This window comes from Zalophus californianus, chromosome 11 (assembly GCF_009762305.2).
Source record: "Zalophus californianus isolate mZalCal1 chromosome 11, mZalCal1.pri.v2, whole genome shotgun sequence".
Classification (NCBI taxonomy): Eukaryota; Metazoa; Chordata; class Mammalia; order Carnivora; family Otariidae; genus Zalophus; species Zalophus californianus.
In genome coordinates this window covers 99,237,953-99,256,154 of record NC_045605.1, presented here as the reverse complement: position 1 = coordinate 99,256,154, position 18,202 = coordinate 99,237,953, and the positions used below count along the sequence as shown (strand labels likewise).

The 18,202-nt window shown below is 35.9% G+C and overlaps 2 protein-coding genes across 2 annotated transcripts; both read left to right on the top strand.

Moving 5' to 3' along the window:
* The first annotated feature begins 3,297 nt into the window (after positions 1-3,297).
* LOC113915242 (olfactory receptor 5W2-like) lies at positions 3,298-4,107 on the top strand. Its single transcript, XM_027581065.2, has one exon. It carries the CDS (start codon positions 3,298-3,300, stop codon positions 4,105-4,107), a length of 810 nt encoding a protein of 269 aa, XP_027436866.2.
* Positions 4,108-16,622: 12,515 nt separating this feature from the next.
* On the top strand, positions 16,623-17,556 carry LOC113915167 (olfactory receptor-like protein OLF2). Its single transcript, XM_027580964.1, is given in 4 exon segments — positions 16,623-16,698; positions 16,701-17,101; positions 17,103-17,528; positions 17,530-17,556. Coding segments are annotated over 4 exon segments (930 nt in total).
* The last annotated feature ends 646 nt before the right edge of the window (positions 17,557-18,202 follow it).

Sequence of the window (18,202 nt, the reverse complement as noted above, 5' to 3'; positions counted from 1 at the left end):
CACCTTGAAGAATACAGGTTAATTGCAAGGCAAATTATTTGATTTGTTTCCCTGTCTATCTTTTATATTTTATACACCGAAGTATTATTAGAGGGATGGAACATTTTTCTCTGGCATCTCAGAAACAAAATCAGCTCTCCAATATATCATCTGTATCTCCATGCAGAGATCAACCCACATGCCCTGATGGACATCTGAAGACTGAAATTAGAGGCATGTATCAGCAAAATGTATTTCAGTAACTGATATTTTATACTGTACATTGTTTTTTGTTATTATATTATTTTTGTCTCTATGATAATAAATATTTACAAGCTTTGACCCGGAAATATTAAAGTTTAAAAAGTATGTTTAAATCCATGTAATCTTTGTTGCAAAAATCCCCACAAGATACAGCCCAAATCGTTGTCAGTTTTAAATTCCCCTAGGAATCTTTGGATTTCAGACCAACAAGGCTTCTCCTGAGCATTTCTGTTGTTTCATTCGCTAAGAAGAGAGCGCAGTCACTCACAACTACACACCCACCAATATACTCTAATATTAAATTTATATTTACTTAGCCAAGATTTGCTTGGCCAAGATTATAGAGACTCACACAGAGCCATACAGATGAGTATCTATCAACACCTTTTCATGTTCGCTAAGCTCTTAACATACGCAAGCATCTTTTGGTGAGAGGGTTCACAGTGCAATATTACATACCCAGCTGCCTACGAAAATCTTAGTTTTGCAACACCATTGTCTTTTCATGCTCAATAATTATATCACTAAATATTACACCACTTAGGAGAAAATATAGCTGTTTCCAAGTGAAGGAATAACTAAAAATACAGGGTATCAGAATTTTTTCAAGGTCAGAAGGGCTGTTGTTATTTGTTGAGCTTTCTAGGTGGCCCACACTGCTTTTCCCACTGGGAGCATCCTATATTTCATCCCCGGGTTAAGGGGGGGTGGTGGTTTCCAGACACCTGCTAAATTTCCAAGACTGCATGGTACAGCAAGGCCTGAATTTGTACTTTAGGTCCAACACAGTCAGAACTTTCTGAGGCCACCCACTTAGCTAGGCCTTCCTCTGCGGTTTTTGCTGAAGCCTGTGTGGCCCCCGTATTCCTGAAGCTGCTGAATCATCATTTAGGTAATAAAAGCAGAACCACTATAAACATTATGGAAATAGGAGGTTTATGCCTGAACTTCATGCAAATTTCTTTTTACTAATTCTAACCTGAAACCACACTGGAAAGATTTGGGAAATGCAGATTCCAGCCATAACCACACTGGCAGCAGGATCCCAAATAATCCACCCCTTTTCAACATGCTCTTCAGAGACACGTCTCGTAATCACAATCAACTTTCAAATAAAACAGCAAAAGGATGCTTATTTTTAACAGATGCATGCATACAACTGACAGAAAAAGGGGCTACACAAAGTTTTATATGCCATTTTATCCTTATGGGGTGGTCTAGGGTCCTTCTAGCTAAGTCACACGCCTTTGATAGCCTATAACTTACAAAAAAATTTAAGATAGAAGTTTAAACCTTCTTCCCATATTTTGTGTTAAGAGGCAGGGGGATGGGAGAGGTGGAAATATTGGTTAATATATTTATATCAAAACAAGGAAAATCACGACCATAACTCCTACAGTCTTGCTCTCACTACTGGCCACATGATCATAGCTGGCCCGTAGAATTTCCTTTTGTCCGCAACCCCTTCCATAGTCCCTTTCATTTCAATGAGCATCCCAGTTGCCTTGTCTTCTTGTCTTGTGAAGTGGCCCAAAACTTTATCCCTCAAGTACAGGCATCATTATTAGTTCTTTCTATCTGGGACTGTTACAGTTTTCTGTCAACTTTTTAATCCTAGATATGGAACACTAAAAGGTGCTCCTAGAGGCTCTCTAGGAACAAGTCCATTGTCCACTCCCTATTCTCATGTACAGCAGAGACAGATGTACATGTAAACACATGACACACATACATAAACACACACACAAGGAACAGAAGCTTGTATCTCTCAGAAGCATTTATAGTTCCTCATCTTACTTCCTTTTTTTTTTTTAAGAGAGAGAGAAAGCAGGGTTGGTGGGGACAGAGGGAGAGGGAGAGAGAGAATCTCAAGCAGACTCCGTGCTTAACGTGGGAGCCCTACTAGGGGCTCAACCTCGTGACCCTGAGATAATGACCTGAGCCAATATCAAGAATCAGATGCTTACCCAACTGCGCCACCCAGGCTCCCCATCTTATTTCCATTTTTTCATATAGAGGTCCATTCAAAATCCAAAGAGATGCAAATGTGTGTGTTAAATTCTGTTGTTTTTACCTTTTTTTTTTTTTTTTTTAGACCTTTTCTTTGGTTAAAAGACTCCTCCTTCGGCACCAAACCACTCCACAAATAGGTCATGAGTACTGTGGCAAAGCAATAATACATTTCTAGAGAAAGGTGAATAATGCTTACTTCATGTCTCAGCAAACAATAAAGACAACTCAGACCAGGATCATTAACATAATTATTTTCATTATTATTAATGTGGGACATGATCATTGTTTCTAAAACGAATACAAAAAATCTTTTAACCGAATCATGTTTTTTGAAGATATAATAAATATACTCTTTTTTGTGTGTTCATGGAATATTTTCAAGCATACAAAATTGCTTAGTCCTACATTTTACAGCCTGGTTTCTCTAACATTGGTGTTTCTCCAATATAATTTTTTTAAAGATTTATTTATTTATTTATTTATTTATTTATTTATTTATTTATTTGACAGAGAGAGAGATAGCAAGAGCAGGAACACAAGCACGGGGAGTGGGAGAGGGAGAAGCAGGCTTCCCGCAAAGCAGGGAGCCCAATGCGGGGCTCGATCCCAGGACCCTGGGATCATGACCTGAGCCGAAGGCAGCCTCTTAACAACTGAGCCACCCAGGAACCCCCTTCCATATAATTTTTGAAGATGTAATGAGATATCAATTCATCCAAATATCTTCCTTGATACAAGGGAGGAAATGCTTGGAGAAATTAAAGAGCTTGTAGAAAGTCTCATACCTTATAAATGTCATCTAGATTTAGATCAGAGTTCCTCAACCTACCTACCATAAATATTTTTTATTACTGTCACATTATATAGTAATGTGTCTTTAAAGAGTGACTATTGACCAAGTAATTTTATGAGTATACAGGACAATTGCAGAAAGAAATTGTGTTCTGCTTTACAGATATTGTGTGGTTGTCAGAAGAGTTGTATGTGCATCTATCATTTTCTTGATCATTTTCTCAAAAGTTTAGACAAGAATATAGAAGAATGGATGAAGGAAATTGCACATCCTTGGCAGAATTCATTTTCTTGGGCATTACCAATAACCGTGGGGTGAAAGTGACCTTATTTACAATGTTTCTTGTTGTTTATCTCATTAATCTTGTTGCAGATGTTGGAATGATCATTTTAATTAGAATGGATTCCCAGCTTCACACACCTATGTACTTCTTCCTCAGCCCCCTCTCCTTCTGTGACCTCTGCTATTCCACAGCAGTTGGGCCCAAAATATTGGTAGACCTTTTAGCCAAAAACAAATCAATCCCCTTCTTTGGCTGTGCTCTTCAATTTTTGATCTTCTGTATATTTGCTGATTCCAAGTGTCTACTTCTGGCAGTGATGGCCTTTGATCGGTACAAAGCCATTGGCAACCCCTTACTCTACACAGCCAACATGTCCAACAGAGTGTGCTCCCTGCTCATGGCTGGAGTTGACATGCTGGGAACGGCAGATGCTTTGATACACGCGACTTTAACATTCCACTTATGTTTCTGTGGATTGAATGAGATCAATCATTTCTTCTGTGATTTACCCCCACTCTACTTCCTTTCCTGCTCAGATACAGAGATCAATGAGTTGGCATTATTCATCTTTTTTGGATTCATTGAACTGAGTACCATTTCTGGAGTTCTCATCTCTTATTGTTATATAACCCTATCAGTCATGAAGATCCACTCTGCTGAAGGGAGGTTCAAAGCTTTCTCCACCTGCACCTCCCACTTAACTGCTGTTGCAATTTTCCAGGGAACCATGCTCTTCATGTATTTCCGGCCGAGTTCTTCCTACTGTCTTGATTAAGATAAAATGACCTCATTGTTTTATACCCTTGTGATTCCCACATTAAACCCACTGATTTATAGCCTACAGAGCAAAGATGTGAAAGAGGCCTTGAAAAAACTGAAAATTAAAAAGTGGTTTTAAGTATTTGTATCACATACACAGGCATTGTGGTTGTTGTTTTTGTAAAATTATATTGCATAACACAAGAGAAACAAAGTTGTCTCAAAAACTTTAATTTAACAAAATGAGTTCGTTTTAAAGCCCTATCACTATAATTTCGCATTTCCCTAAATATATCATACTTTATTATGTGTCTACATTTTATATATAGTACTCCCACTTTGTGGAAAGCTTTTCTGACCTTTCTAATTTTGTCAGATATTTATTTGTTCATCTTTCTTTCAAACATCAATTTATTACACTTAGATGTATTGTGTGTTTACTAAGCGAACTTGAGTATGTAACTGCTTTATATCCTATGGTACATCTAGTAGTGTTCATCCTAATGAATCTTATAATTTATTCAAAGTAACCAACATTACTTACTTAAGCACCAAGTAATTCGCAAGTCTCAAACTCATTATGAAGTAAAAACATGGGGCTTTTATCCAAAGAAAATGTCTAAATCTAGAGTAAAAGAAAGGCTTCATTGGCTAGAGATACTGAGTCTCAGATCTCAAAAAATGCAAGTTGGGAGAAGTAAAGATAATAGGCAGACTATCTAACAATTAGAGACATCTTGAAGTGGACAAGTGGTGACATTTTAGAAGTAAAGAAGTGTGGTTGCCAAAACATGGATGGACCTTGAGGACGGAAGTTATGCTAAGTGAAATAAGTCACACAGAGAAAGACAAATACTGTATGATCTCACTTGTACGTGGAATCTAAACAAGTTGAACTCATAAAAGCAAGAGTGGAATGGTGATTACCAGGGGCTTGGGGAGCGGGGGAAATGGGAAGATGTTGGTCAAATAATACAACCATCCTGTTATAAGATGAATAAGTTTGGGGGAATGTACTGTACAACATGGCGACTTTAGTTAGCAATACTGTATCGTGTAACTGAAATTTGCTAAGAATTTGCTCTTAAATGTCCTCAACACTACAAAAAATTGGTAACTAAGTAAGGTAATGAATTTGTTTATTAACCTTATCAGCAGTGATGATTTCACAAATTATACATATATCAAAACACGCATTGTACACCTTAAAAAGGCCCAATGCCATATGTAAATTTTATCCTAAGAATGCTGGGGGAAAAAAGAAGAAAATAAGTCAAATGGTTAGGTTATAAAGAGTAGTGGAAGGGGCCTTGGTAGAATATTTCATTGTCCTATAATTATCAAAAATCGATTCCTCTATCAACGCTCCAGGGAAATTTCCTTCTTTCCTTGTCCCTTCTCAGTCCTGGATAAATGTCCATTTTTGTAATGCACAGTAAAACCTCTCCTTTAAACACTGTTTTAATATCATTCTGTTTATTAAATCACTGCTTCTAATATGAGACTGGAAGCATTCTTGATCAAGGATTGAACATTTCATCCCCATTATCCAAAACACCTGCATACACCCCAGGACACAAAATGGAAAAGCAAATAAATAATAAATTAAAAACACCAGATAATATTTTTGAGTATTTATCATAAGTTAGTAACATAATTATATGATTGTAAGTCATGGGGCCAGAATATATATATTATATATTATATTATGTTATATATTTTATAACTTTTAAGAAAGTACATAAAATCATAAAATGGTTGTGGATACTAAAGTAATGGATCAATAAAGACCTACATATTAATTACACAAGAAGTAAAGAGCATTCGTCTGTGTATGTTCTTGATATTGGTCTATTTCATCTTTCTCTGCTCTAGTTTCTAATGGTTAAAGCAAAAGGCAGCTTGTTGAAATAACATGGAAATATCGTTATGTTTAAAAAACTGTATCAGACCCAAGGACACTCTTAATTATCGATTAAAATTGTAGAAGCTAAAAGCCATTGAATTTCTTAGATTTTGTAGCTGCTATTTTTAAATATTTTGTGCAGAAACACTTCAGAGTGGATGAAACAGCTCCTCTGCTTTTTAAGGGGACGTTTGTGGAAGACTGGTCAGTCTTCCACTAGGTATCATGCTGGGGGAAAAAAACAAAACAAAACGGCAAAGAAATGTATTCTTTTTAATAAAGGCTTTGAAGATTTCCATCTGTACCATATTTTCTCAATGAACACAACACTTTTGAAATTGTTACTTATGAGCGGCAGAATGGAAGAAAAAATTGTTTTAAATACACAAGTCCAAGAAAAATAGAGTGTGGGTGGGTTGTTGTTTAAACTTAGAGGATTTCAATATGTAATCTGATTAACCAGCCTTGCTCCCTTATGACAACCATATTTTACAGCCTCTAAAGATTGATTTGATCTACATGTTGACTGTTTTATCAGATCTAGGGGGTTTGAACAGAGAAATAGAAATGGAATTCCAAAAATAGAATTGACTGATTTCGATTAATTGTGGGCTTCCTCTCCCTAAATTTAAAGCCAGGTAATATAAATTTCAGAAGGCCAAGTGCTTGTAAATATGACCCATTTGAGGGGACAGTTATGCAAATTCAGAATTTCATAGACACTTCAAGAGTGGCTATCCAACTTTCTTGGTATTCAAAGAATAAAAATGAATACTTAAATGTAGTATATTATGACTCACCTACAGAATTGCAAAATATGTAAACAATTGAAATGCTGAGTATTGATGAGGATTTGGAGCAACCATGGCTCTTACACACTGAGAGTAGAGGGGAGAACTGGCATTTTACTTTGTAAAGCTCTATGCTTGTCCATGCTGAACACAGAAATGTCTTATGACATAAAATTCTATTCCCAGATTTATACTGAAGTGAAATGAGTGACTATGTTTGCCCAAAGACACGTACAAAAACATTCATCATTGCGTTATCATAGTATTAAACTGAAAACAACTAGGATATCTCCATATATAGTTAGAAGTCTATTTCTTGGTTTGTCTCTCTTTCTCTCTCTCTTTTTTCCTTTGCTCTTTTGTTTTGTTTCTTAAATTCCACCTATAGTGAGATTATATATATATATATATATATATATATATATCCCAACATGATGTAATATTATACATAAATACATTACTCAGCCATCTAAAAGAATAAAATCTTGCCATTTGCAATGACGTGGATGGAGCTAGATAGTGGTTTTTTTTTAATATTTTCTTTATTTATTTGAGAGGGAGAATGAGAGAGAGAGAGCACATGAGAAGGGGGAGGGTCAGAGGGAGAAGCAGACTCCCCGCCGAGCGGGGAGCCCGGGGCGGGACTCGATCCCGGGACTCCAGGATCATGACCTGAGCCGAAGGCAGTCGCTTAACCAACTGAGCCACCCAGGCTCCCCTATAGTGTTTTGTTAAGTGTAACAAGTCAGTCAGAGAAAGTCAAATACCATATGGTTTCACTTATGTGTGGAATTTTAGAAACAAAACAGATGAACATGGGAGAAAGAAAAAAAAAAGAGAGGGAGGCAAACTATAAAAGAGATTATTAACTACAGAGAACAAACTGAGGGCTGCTAGAGGGGAGGTGAGTGGGGGATGGGCTAAATGGGTGACGGGTATTAAGGAAAGCACTTGTGATGAGCACTGGATGTTATATGGAAGTGATGAAACACTTAATGCTACTCCTGAAACTAATCTTGCACTATATGTTAACTAACTAGAATTTATATAAAAATTAGAAACATTAAGAAATAAAGTAACCACCATCTTATGAAATTAAAAAAAAACTTACAAATTAACCTATCACACCAGACATCACTTTGCGGTGGTTCTAGGGATGATTTCTGAAGATGCTAGTAGTGTTCCTTTTTTGCCTCGTTCTGAGTGAAGGGAATCTTTGTTTCTGAAAATATTTGCAGTACACTTTCTCAAATAAAAATTTTCTAGAAATATCTATATCTATACCTATCTATCTATATCATATATATATGATACTCTAAATATATTTTCCAAAAACAAAACATATTTTCTATCAGATTGTAAGCAACCACAGGGTTTTTCTTAAATCTTGTGTTCCTTGCACACAATAAGTGATGTTCATAATATATCCATAAAATTGATGTAATGCACATATGCCATAGAATACCTCTGTGTACATTCTTCATGTTACTGAAAATTCTGACTTGCTTAGAGAACAATGCCTTTATCCACCTACGGGCACTTCTAGTGTTTCCTCCAGCGGCAGGGAAAGTTAGTGTATTTTGGTACCAGCATCATGCCAGGAACCCTTTGTCATGCTACTCAATGTTTCAGGGACAGATAACTATATTCTGAAAAGTGTGATCTTCTGGGTGGATGCTTGCCTACAGAGTATTGCTTTAGTATCACCAGGGTTGTCCAGAAACCTGTAGTTAGAGATATTTTTTTCTCAGGTGCTTGGAACTCATGTATAGAATTTCTCCTAAAAGCATTCTTTTTTTCAATTATTTATAACTCTATTCTTAATGAAAACTGAGATCCATCGGGAATTAACTTAGGTTATCTAATGTGTAGTCACACAACCTCAGGTGTAAATCAGGGGAAGGAGTATTCTGAAGGGAAGTTAGTTTACATGATCTTGAGGAGAAGGCCTGTTTGAGAGGCTAAAGTTAGGTCCTGGTTGAACCAAATGGAACCTGAGGGATTTTCAGGTCCCTCTGGGCAAGGGAGTGCCTGAGGGAACAATTAATTTGAAAGGAATCAGAAGAAAGGACCAAGGACAATTCCACATCCTCCAAATATGTACTAAAGAAGTTAACAATGGTAGAAAATGTCTTGGGAAACACAAATGCATCAGTTTCTTGAGTTTAACTCTTGGGCAATTAGTAACAATTGGTTACACGGTTTTGCCTTGCATCCACAATATCTCCCACAGCAATATTTTTGGTATCTTAGTATTGGGACCATCACACTTTCCAAATTTAAAACTGTACTAATTTTGTCGAGGATTGTTCTAGCTTTATAGAAAGCAAAGAACAAAAACAACATACTAATAAAAGAGAGAGAGAGAGGAAAAAAAAAAAAGAAAACAAACGAAGCAATCCTGTGCCCCTGCTAACTCTCAGGTGAAGTTTCTGAATAAATAGGAGAGTACCCGGAGGACTCAAGAACAGAAACTCGTATATGCCTAACACAGCTTACTTTCTTCCTTCCTTAGCTTATGCATTTACTGGTTTAGTAGCAATTAAATTAACTATATTAAGACTCAGAAAATATAGTGGGTGTGCATAATTATTACACATTATCTGGAAATATCTATCAACAGTAGCAATCTGTGGTGTCAGGTGTATTGCCCTGATTAGCATATTGTAAAATGTCACTCAGGATATGACCAGTCCAGAGAGCATCCCCTGGGGTTGCCATGGTGCACCGCCTCAGGGCCACCAATTTTCTTATTTTCTATTTACGCAATGCAGCCCCCTCCACATTATATTCTCTTCATACCAATGTCAGTGATGTTCTAGAGGTCAGTTGTAATATAGAGCACAGAGCATGTCTCCATCTGGTGACCCTCCTCTATGCTTCCCTCGGTCATGAACCGCGCAGGCTGAAATCCCGCTGCATCACAGAGCACACTTAGAGGAACTCTTAGTGGTTTAGACCCTGAAAATCTGTCATCACTGTTTTTTTTTTACTTTTCAGATGAGACTTTAAGGTAAACACACGTTAGTCTTCCATGAGATTAAGATTTTATTTATTTATTTGAGAGAGAGAATGAGAGAGAGAGAGAGCACAAGGGTGGGGGGAGGTCAGAGGGAGAAGCAGACTCCCTGCTAAGCAGAGAGCCCGATGTGGGACTCGATCCCGGGACTCCAGGATCATGACCTGAGCCGAAGGCAGATACTTAACCAATTGAGCCACCTAGGCGCCCTAAGAATTATTCTTTTAAGATTTTATTTATTTATTTGTTTGAGAGAGAATGAGGGAGAGAGAGAAACAGCATGAGAGAGAGGGGAGAGGGTCAGAGGGAGAAGTAGTCTCCCCATCTAGCCAGGAGCCCGACGTGGGACTCGATCCCAGGACTCTGGGATCACGACCTGAGCCAACTGAGCCGCCCAGGTGCCCATTAGTCTTCCATGAGATTAACTGAGAGAATTATTTCCTAGATGGATTTATTTCATGATGCTGTCATTAGGAATCTATTGAGAGCAAGAGGTTTGCAGCCGGAAAACCTTAGTATCTGTGAGACTTCAGATGCCACTGTCTGTATCTGTAGGAGGAGATTGTTAATAACCAGTTGGAATACAGGAGATAACGTAGTAAATATGTGATATTTTATAGTAATGAAAGAAATAATTTATGAAAACTCCTAGCATTTGAAAGCAACTCCCCAAAATGGTCTCTTTTCTCCCATAAGTCCATTTCTAAGAGTTTCCATAAAGAAATACAGCAAAGAAGAATTATATATGCACACTCTCACTCATTTCAAGTTATTTATGATATAAAGAATTGTATATTATAGGGAAGGGGAACTTTCCCTTTCTTCCCTTCCAGGTTCTCTGGCCGTTCTAATAATTAAATTAGCATAAAACAGATTAACAGGAGAAAACAAAATTAATTTCGTATGCTCGGGTACACATAGAAATATGAGACTCAGTGACCAAAGCAGGCAGCTTTTATACATTCTATACAAAGAAACAATACAAAGAAGTTTGGGCTTTGGGTAGTAACCTAGTAAAGAAGTAACACGGGTTATTTATATATCCTTTTTGAACCTGAATTTCTCTGGCAATAAAGATGTCCCTCTCCTTTCTGGTACAGGGGAGGGCACTTTTCACATGGGAAATTTAGTTCCTGCTTTCAGGAGGAAAAAGGTGGGTCAGTGTGTCCTTCTTACATCTAAGAAAAACATCACTAGTTCAGTTGTAGGTATTAACTTTTTTTGTGGCTTCATATTTAATTTTTTTAGTTAATTTCTCTCTTCATAAAAATAAAAATGTTCAGTTCACATAAACAAAGTTGTCCCATTTATTGTGGAGAAAATCTTAATTAACTACATATTTTTACCACATAGTGAATTAGGATAGACTTTAGAGGTGTAAGTCCTAAGTGTCATTGAACAAAAATGGTTACTCTCTTCTTATTCAGTTTCAGAAAGAAATAACACATTATCAGTCATTTTTATTCAGGTTGACTCTTCTCCAGTTAAACACAGCTCCCTATTATTTTTATAATAAAGACATGAACTCAAAATAAGGGTTTTATGGTGATACCATATTTAATGCATGTTTACAAATTTTAAAAGCAATCACTGTCTGTTAAATATGGCCAAAAAAGATATTTGATTTGAATTCAGATGTATATATATGTAGATGGAATGATAGAGATAGATATAGAAATACCTAGTGTGTGAAAGAGAAAGAGAAATGAAGAAAAACACTATCCCTGCCCATTTTTAAACAGAATAGAAAGAATATTCTAACAATTATATCTATAAACCATGTACGAAGTGCATTCTTGCTATTTATTGATTTCATCTGTCTCTGTTCTAGTTTCTAATAATCAAAGCGCTGCATCAGCCTGTTGAGACAACATATATATGGCATATATTTGAAGGACCATGTAAGGCTCAAAGACACTCTTAATTAACCATTACCATTGTAGAAGTTAAAAGCCAATGGACTCTGAGAAACAAACCGAGGGTTCTAGAGGGGAGGGGGGTGTGGGGATGGGCTAGCCTGGTGATGGGTATTGAGGAGGGCACGTTCTGCGTGGAGCACTGGGTGTTATACGCAAACGATGAATCATGGACCGCTACATCAAAAACTGATGATGTGATGTATGGTGATTAACATAGCATAATAATAATTTTTAAAAAAGCCAATGAATGTCTTAGATTTTTTAGCTTCTATTGCAAAATGCCTTTGCGTGAAAACATTTCAGAATGGAAGTAAAGCCCAAGAAGATTCTCTGGTTTTCAAAGGCGCACTTGTTGAATGTTCTGACTTTTCACAAAGTATCATGCTGGAAAAAAGCCTATGGAGAATTTTATTATTATTATTATAATTTTTTAATAAAAGGCTGTAAGGGTTTCCACCTGTATGATATTTTTTCCAATTAACACATACTCTTTTGGAGTTATTACTTATCCGTAGCAGCTAGGTAGAAAACACTGTTTGAAATGCATTGTCCAAAAAGTATGGGGTTTCAGTGGATTACTACCAATTAAGAGCGTGTAAACCTGTAATATGATTAACTTATCTCTCTGCCTTATGACAACTATGTATTACAGCATCTAAAAACTGATCTATGTGTTAGCTGTTTTATCAGATCTAGTGGTTTTAAACTGAAGAATAGGACATTTTAAGCCCTATAAATAGAATTACATTTATTGTAATTCTATTGTACAATTTTATTGTAATTCTATTGACTGATTCAATTAGTCGTGGGCCTCCTCTCTCTGAATTTGTGTAATTGAATAACATTATGGAAAATATCTTTTAGGGAATCGTGACTCAAATAGAAGCTGGGGCAGATGGCCTATAATGAATATCTAGGTATTTTACATAAGTAGGGGACACCGTATCAAAAGGTTTTGTATATTCTCACCTGTCTACTTCAATCCTCATCATTCCCTTCCCTTCTTAGTCACTCTACATCACATCCTTCTCACCTATCCCCCGGGACTGATGGCAAATAGCTGTTTCCAAAGGCAGTATTATCAGGGCCAAGGGGAAGTCTTTAAATAGGGTAACAAAGGAGGCTCCAACACCTCTCTTCCCATGGACACACCAAATGAATACCTACAATTCCTTCTGAAAGAGATCAAGAAACTAGCTGAGTGACTTCCACACATCAGGCAAGTTAGCAAAAACTGGTACAAATGTAGTCTTTGTAAAAACGAAGTGGTATGACACAAACTTTTAAAAAGTGGGAGAAACCTGTACAATCTTACATGTCAGTATCTCAGTAAAACTAGGAAATGATAGCCTCATGGAAATACATAAATGAAAACACACACACATACACAAACATGTAATTTTTTAAAAATGAGACAATCTTACAGACTTTTGAATTTTACTTTCTTAGTGGATAATCTTTCCCTTCATTACTTTATTTCACACATTCATCTCCAGTATGCTACATCTTTTTTTCCTAATGTACACTTCAAAAATCCCATGACCTATGATAACAGCTTGTTCTTTATATTTTCTTATTTTTCACCATGCTCATTCATTAGTAAATATATGATCATCACTTGCTTTTCAGAAAATAGTGTATATATGATTCATTGCATGTTAAATTTCCCAATTAACTTTAGTCTTTTGCAAATCCTTCTGCACCAATATAAAGGACTCCAATATATTCCTTTTAATGATTTATAATGATCCATATCATGGAACTATCTTAATCCATTAATTTGTTCCCCTATTCATGATCATCTCTTTGTTTCTAGTTTTGATTATTATTAACTTTGTTAAAATAATATATTAGTAAAAAAGTATATGCCTCTTGAAAACTAGTCCCAGAAAGATAATTATTTTTTCCATACTGTATTCATCAAAGCAGTCAAAGGCTAACTCAATTTAATGGGGGACGGGGGAAGACATCATGTGTCCATGGGAGAAATGTCAGAGAATTTGAAACCATCTTTAATTAGACACGACTACCATCAGTCAGTAGTAGAATCTTCAAAAATCTCATTTTCCCATTATTTTGTTATTAGCTTTTCATATATTCAAATTAAATACATAAGTATGTGTGAATGAATTTTTCTTATTCCTTGCAAGCACACACAGAACAAAATGCACTGATTGAAAAGAGAGTTGAATTTTACATTACAGAAAGGAAGGGTAGATGAAAGTTTATACCAGTCAGGTCAGTGTGAAGGACTGATTAGCTCTGGTTACTTCTGATGGTCATCAATAGTGACGGGGACCAAGACGATAGGAAAAGGTTCAGGGATCATTGAGCGTTACAACACAACTGTTAGAAGGGATTTGGAGAGGACACAAAATTACACTCCAATACTTCTCAACTTTGTAAAAATTGGAATAAATAAAAGCAAACAAAATTTTTAAGAAACGAATAGAACCTTGGTTTTTCTTAAACCCTCTTCCATGCACACATGTAATATACGATCTATGTTAGTTGAAACAGTTTGCAAAATCTCTGTATTTCAACTATTTGTTGATCACCCGTGAGCCTATCCACCTAAAATACTTCAGAACAAAGATTCAATTAGACATTACTTGTACCAGAGCTGGTGCTAGGGCTGTAGGGTATAAGGAAATTAGCTTAATGCAGCTATTATTACTAAAGAAATAACAATGTAGATACATAGCTCAATAAAGTGAAGATAATGCAAGGAAAAGTGTGCTATGCACAGTGGATATGATAGTCATAAAATAATTGAAATCTGGTTAGATGATGTGGTTGGAGGAATTGAATCACATGTACTTAATGAAAAAAATGTATTTAATATAACCATTGAAGAAGTGTTCTGTTTCTAAGTGGGAAGGTGAAGGAGTTTGTTTCAGAAATAAAAGAAACAGGTAAAAAATTAGGGTAAGCAATAATTAACAGGAAAATAATCATTTTATTTAATAAACTTATTAATGTAATAAATTAAACAGAATAGATAATAATTAACAGATAAAGTAATTAAGTAGAAGGTCTCTTTGAGTTTCATTAGAAGCCTCATCTGACTGGAGGAAGATGGTATAGACTCAGAACAGCAATGAATCATACTATAAAAATCATTTTATCTTCCTAAAGATCTATTTGGTACAAGTGCAAAGAGTTGAAACTCAGACTTTGCTGAAATTGTTGCAATATTCATGAGGGAAAACACAGAACTAGAAATCTAATTAATCAGATTTGTATAGTATAAAAGTGTGAGGCCAAGGCGTGAGAGACTTCAGCCCCAAATGACGCTGAGTGAAAATAAAATGCAATCTGTCTGTATGGTTCAGCTGCTAGGGGCAAGCACAGAAGGAGTTACCCATCACAGGTAGGTTTCTGAGTCATTAAATTTAAAAAATCAAGAAATAAAATGCTTATATTTGGAAAAACGAGGAATCAAATTTTTAAAAAATTATAAATGTTTTTTTTACTTATTTCCTTTGGTTAATACTCTGCAATTTAATGGCAAAAAAGGAGGTATTTCTCATTTAAGCAAGGTAAATCACATCCATTTTGATTAGCAAATAAACAATTTTACTTATTTATATCCTAATCAAAATTAAAAAGAAAAAAGGTGGGTTTTTTTAATATCTACAAAAGGGTATATGCAAAGTTAATATTTTTTTCTATTTTTATCTGTAATAGTTGAGGTATCAAAACACAAATGCTAATTTGTGTAAATTCAACCCCATATGAACCACATATTGTATTTATTCAAATCGAAAACAAAATCAGATCACCCATATTCCAGTTTTCACCTTTCAACAGGAAGACAGGGGCATGTATACACACACACACACACACACACACACACACACACACACACACACACCTATAAAAGATACATTATTCTTGTTCCCATCTCTGTTTTTTTAAAAGTTTTTATTTATTTATTTATTTGAGAGAGTGAGAAAAGAGTGCACAAGAGGGGAGGTAGAATCAGAGGGAGAAGCGGACTCCCAGCTGAGCAGGGAGCCTGACGCGGGACTCTATCCTGGGACGCCAGGATCATGACCCGAGCCAAAGGCAGTCATCCAAACAACTGAGCCACCCAGGTGTCTAACAGCCACCCAGGTGCCCACCCATCTCTATTTTTAATAAAAAAGTCAGGTTTAAAATACAAAGAGATGGAAAAGTATGTGTTAAATACTGTAGTTCCCACTTATTTTTAGTATTCTTTTTTTTACTGATCAAGAGAAATATCCTTTGGCACCAGGTCACTCCTGCATGTAAATAATAAAAACGTGGCAAAATAGTAATATATTACTAGAGAAAAGTTTATTAGAATATATCTAATGTCTAAATAAATACTAAAAACATTGTGGATGGGGATAGTCACAAACATATTGCTCATTATTCTTAAATCAGAGATACGTTCATTGTTTCTGAATTTAATACAGAGGCTTAAAAAATCATGATACTTAAAGAACTGAGAAAATGTAATCATTTGTGTTCAATTAGCTATTTATTTTTAAAATATAAGAATGTATATTCCAACCTTGTTTTTAATTTAGGTATTGCTTTCATATTACATTTGACCTGTAATGAGCTTTCATTCATGATTGCCCACTGGGATAAAGCAATGCAGGTGCACACAGATCATATATCTTATGGATGATATCCACATTTGGAATCAAATTTTCTCTAAGATCTTTCCCAAACATTTTGCTTTTGTCAGCAACATAACAATGACACTTGTCTGTCTGAAGAATAAGACTATAAAGAATATGATGTACTGAAATAAATCCCTTTTAATTTAGAGATGACAGTTTTCTGTGTGTCAAGAAGAGTTAAAACTTTGGGCTACCATTTCTTGATTATCTCTGTAGCATTTTAGATGAATCAAGAAGAATGGATGGAAAAAATTGCTCTTCTGTGAATGAATTCCTTCTCTTGGGAATTAGCAATGACCCTGGAGTTAAAGTGACTCTATCACATTTCTAATTGTCTATCTCATCATTCTTGTTGCAAACCTCGGGATGATCATTTTAATTAGAATGGATTCCCACCTTCACACACCCATGTATTTCTTCCTCAGCCACCTCTCCTTCAGTGACCTCTGTTATTCTACAGCAGTTGGACCCAAGATGCTGGTAGGCTTCATAGCCAAGAACAAGTCAATTCCCTTCTATGGCTGTGCTCTGCAATGGTTGGTGTTCTCTACCTTTGTAGATTCTGAGTGTCTACTTCTGGCAGTGATGGCCTTTGATCGGTACAAGGCCATTAGTAACCCCTTGCTCTATACAGTCAGCATGTCCAGCAGAGTGTGCTCCTTGCTCATGGCTGGGGTTTACATGGTGGGAATTGTGGATGCTTCAGTAAATACGATAACTAACATTCCGGTTATGTTTCTGTGGGTCGAATGTGATTAACCATTTCTTCTGTGACGTCCTACCTCTCCTCTTGTCATCTTGCTCAGATACACAAGTTAATGAGTTAGTGATATTCACCATTTTTGGCTTCATTGAACTGATTACTCTTTCAGGGCTTTTTGTGTCTTACTGCTACATCATCCTAGCAGTGATAAAGATCAACTCTGCTGAGGGGAGATTCAAAGCTTTCTCCACCTGCACCTCCCACTTAACTGCTGTTGCAATTTTCCAAGGAACTCTGCTCTTCATGTATTTCTGGCCGAGTTCTTCCTACTCTCTTGATCAAGACAAAATTATTTCATTGTTTTACACCCTTGTGATTCCTATGCTAAACCCTCTGATTTATAGCCTATGGAACAAGGATGTGAAAGAGGCCCTAAAAAAACCTTAAAAATAAAAAGTGGTTTCATTGAAAACATACATGTATGTATATTTTCTCCCATTCTTACACTATAATTCATGGAAATCAAAATTGTGATTTTGATGTGGTGATTCAATGAGTATTTATAACATTATCAGCCATGCCATAACGTGTCATTCCCTAAATACTCTGTGGTTCATTTTATGTCTTGAATTTATATTTGGTACTCCCCATTTGTGGGAAATTTCTAGACTCCTAGTTTGCAAAATTTTTGTTTCCTCAATCTTTCATTTGTGCATGAATTGATTTTCTATATGTTCTTGAGTATTTTCTAAGTACCTTTACATACTTCGAATTTCATGGTGAATCTAGCAGTTTATTTACTAATAAATCTTATTGCCTAATGCAAATTACAATTTTAATTAAGTAATACTAAATTACTTGTAATAAACTATAATTACCCATAATGTAAAAAAAAAATACTAGACACTATAAACCCAAAGTACATTGTTCAAATATAGTGAAGGAAATTGTTTGAAACAACAAATTTACTTGTTTATGACAAAATAAAATTGTTTATAAGAGTAAAGCTGGGGACACCTAGGTGGCTCGGTCGGTTGGGCATCCGACACCTGGTTTCATGATCTCAGGGTGGTGAGATTGAGCCCCATGTCAGACTCTGCACTCCGCACAGAGTC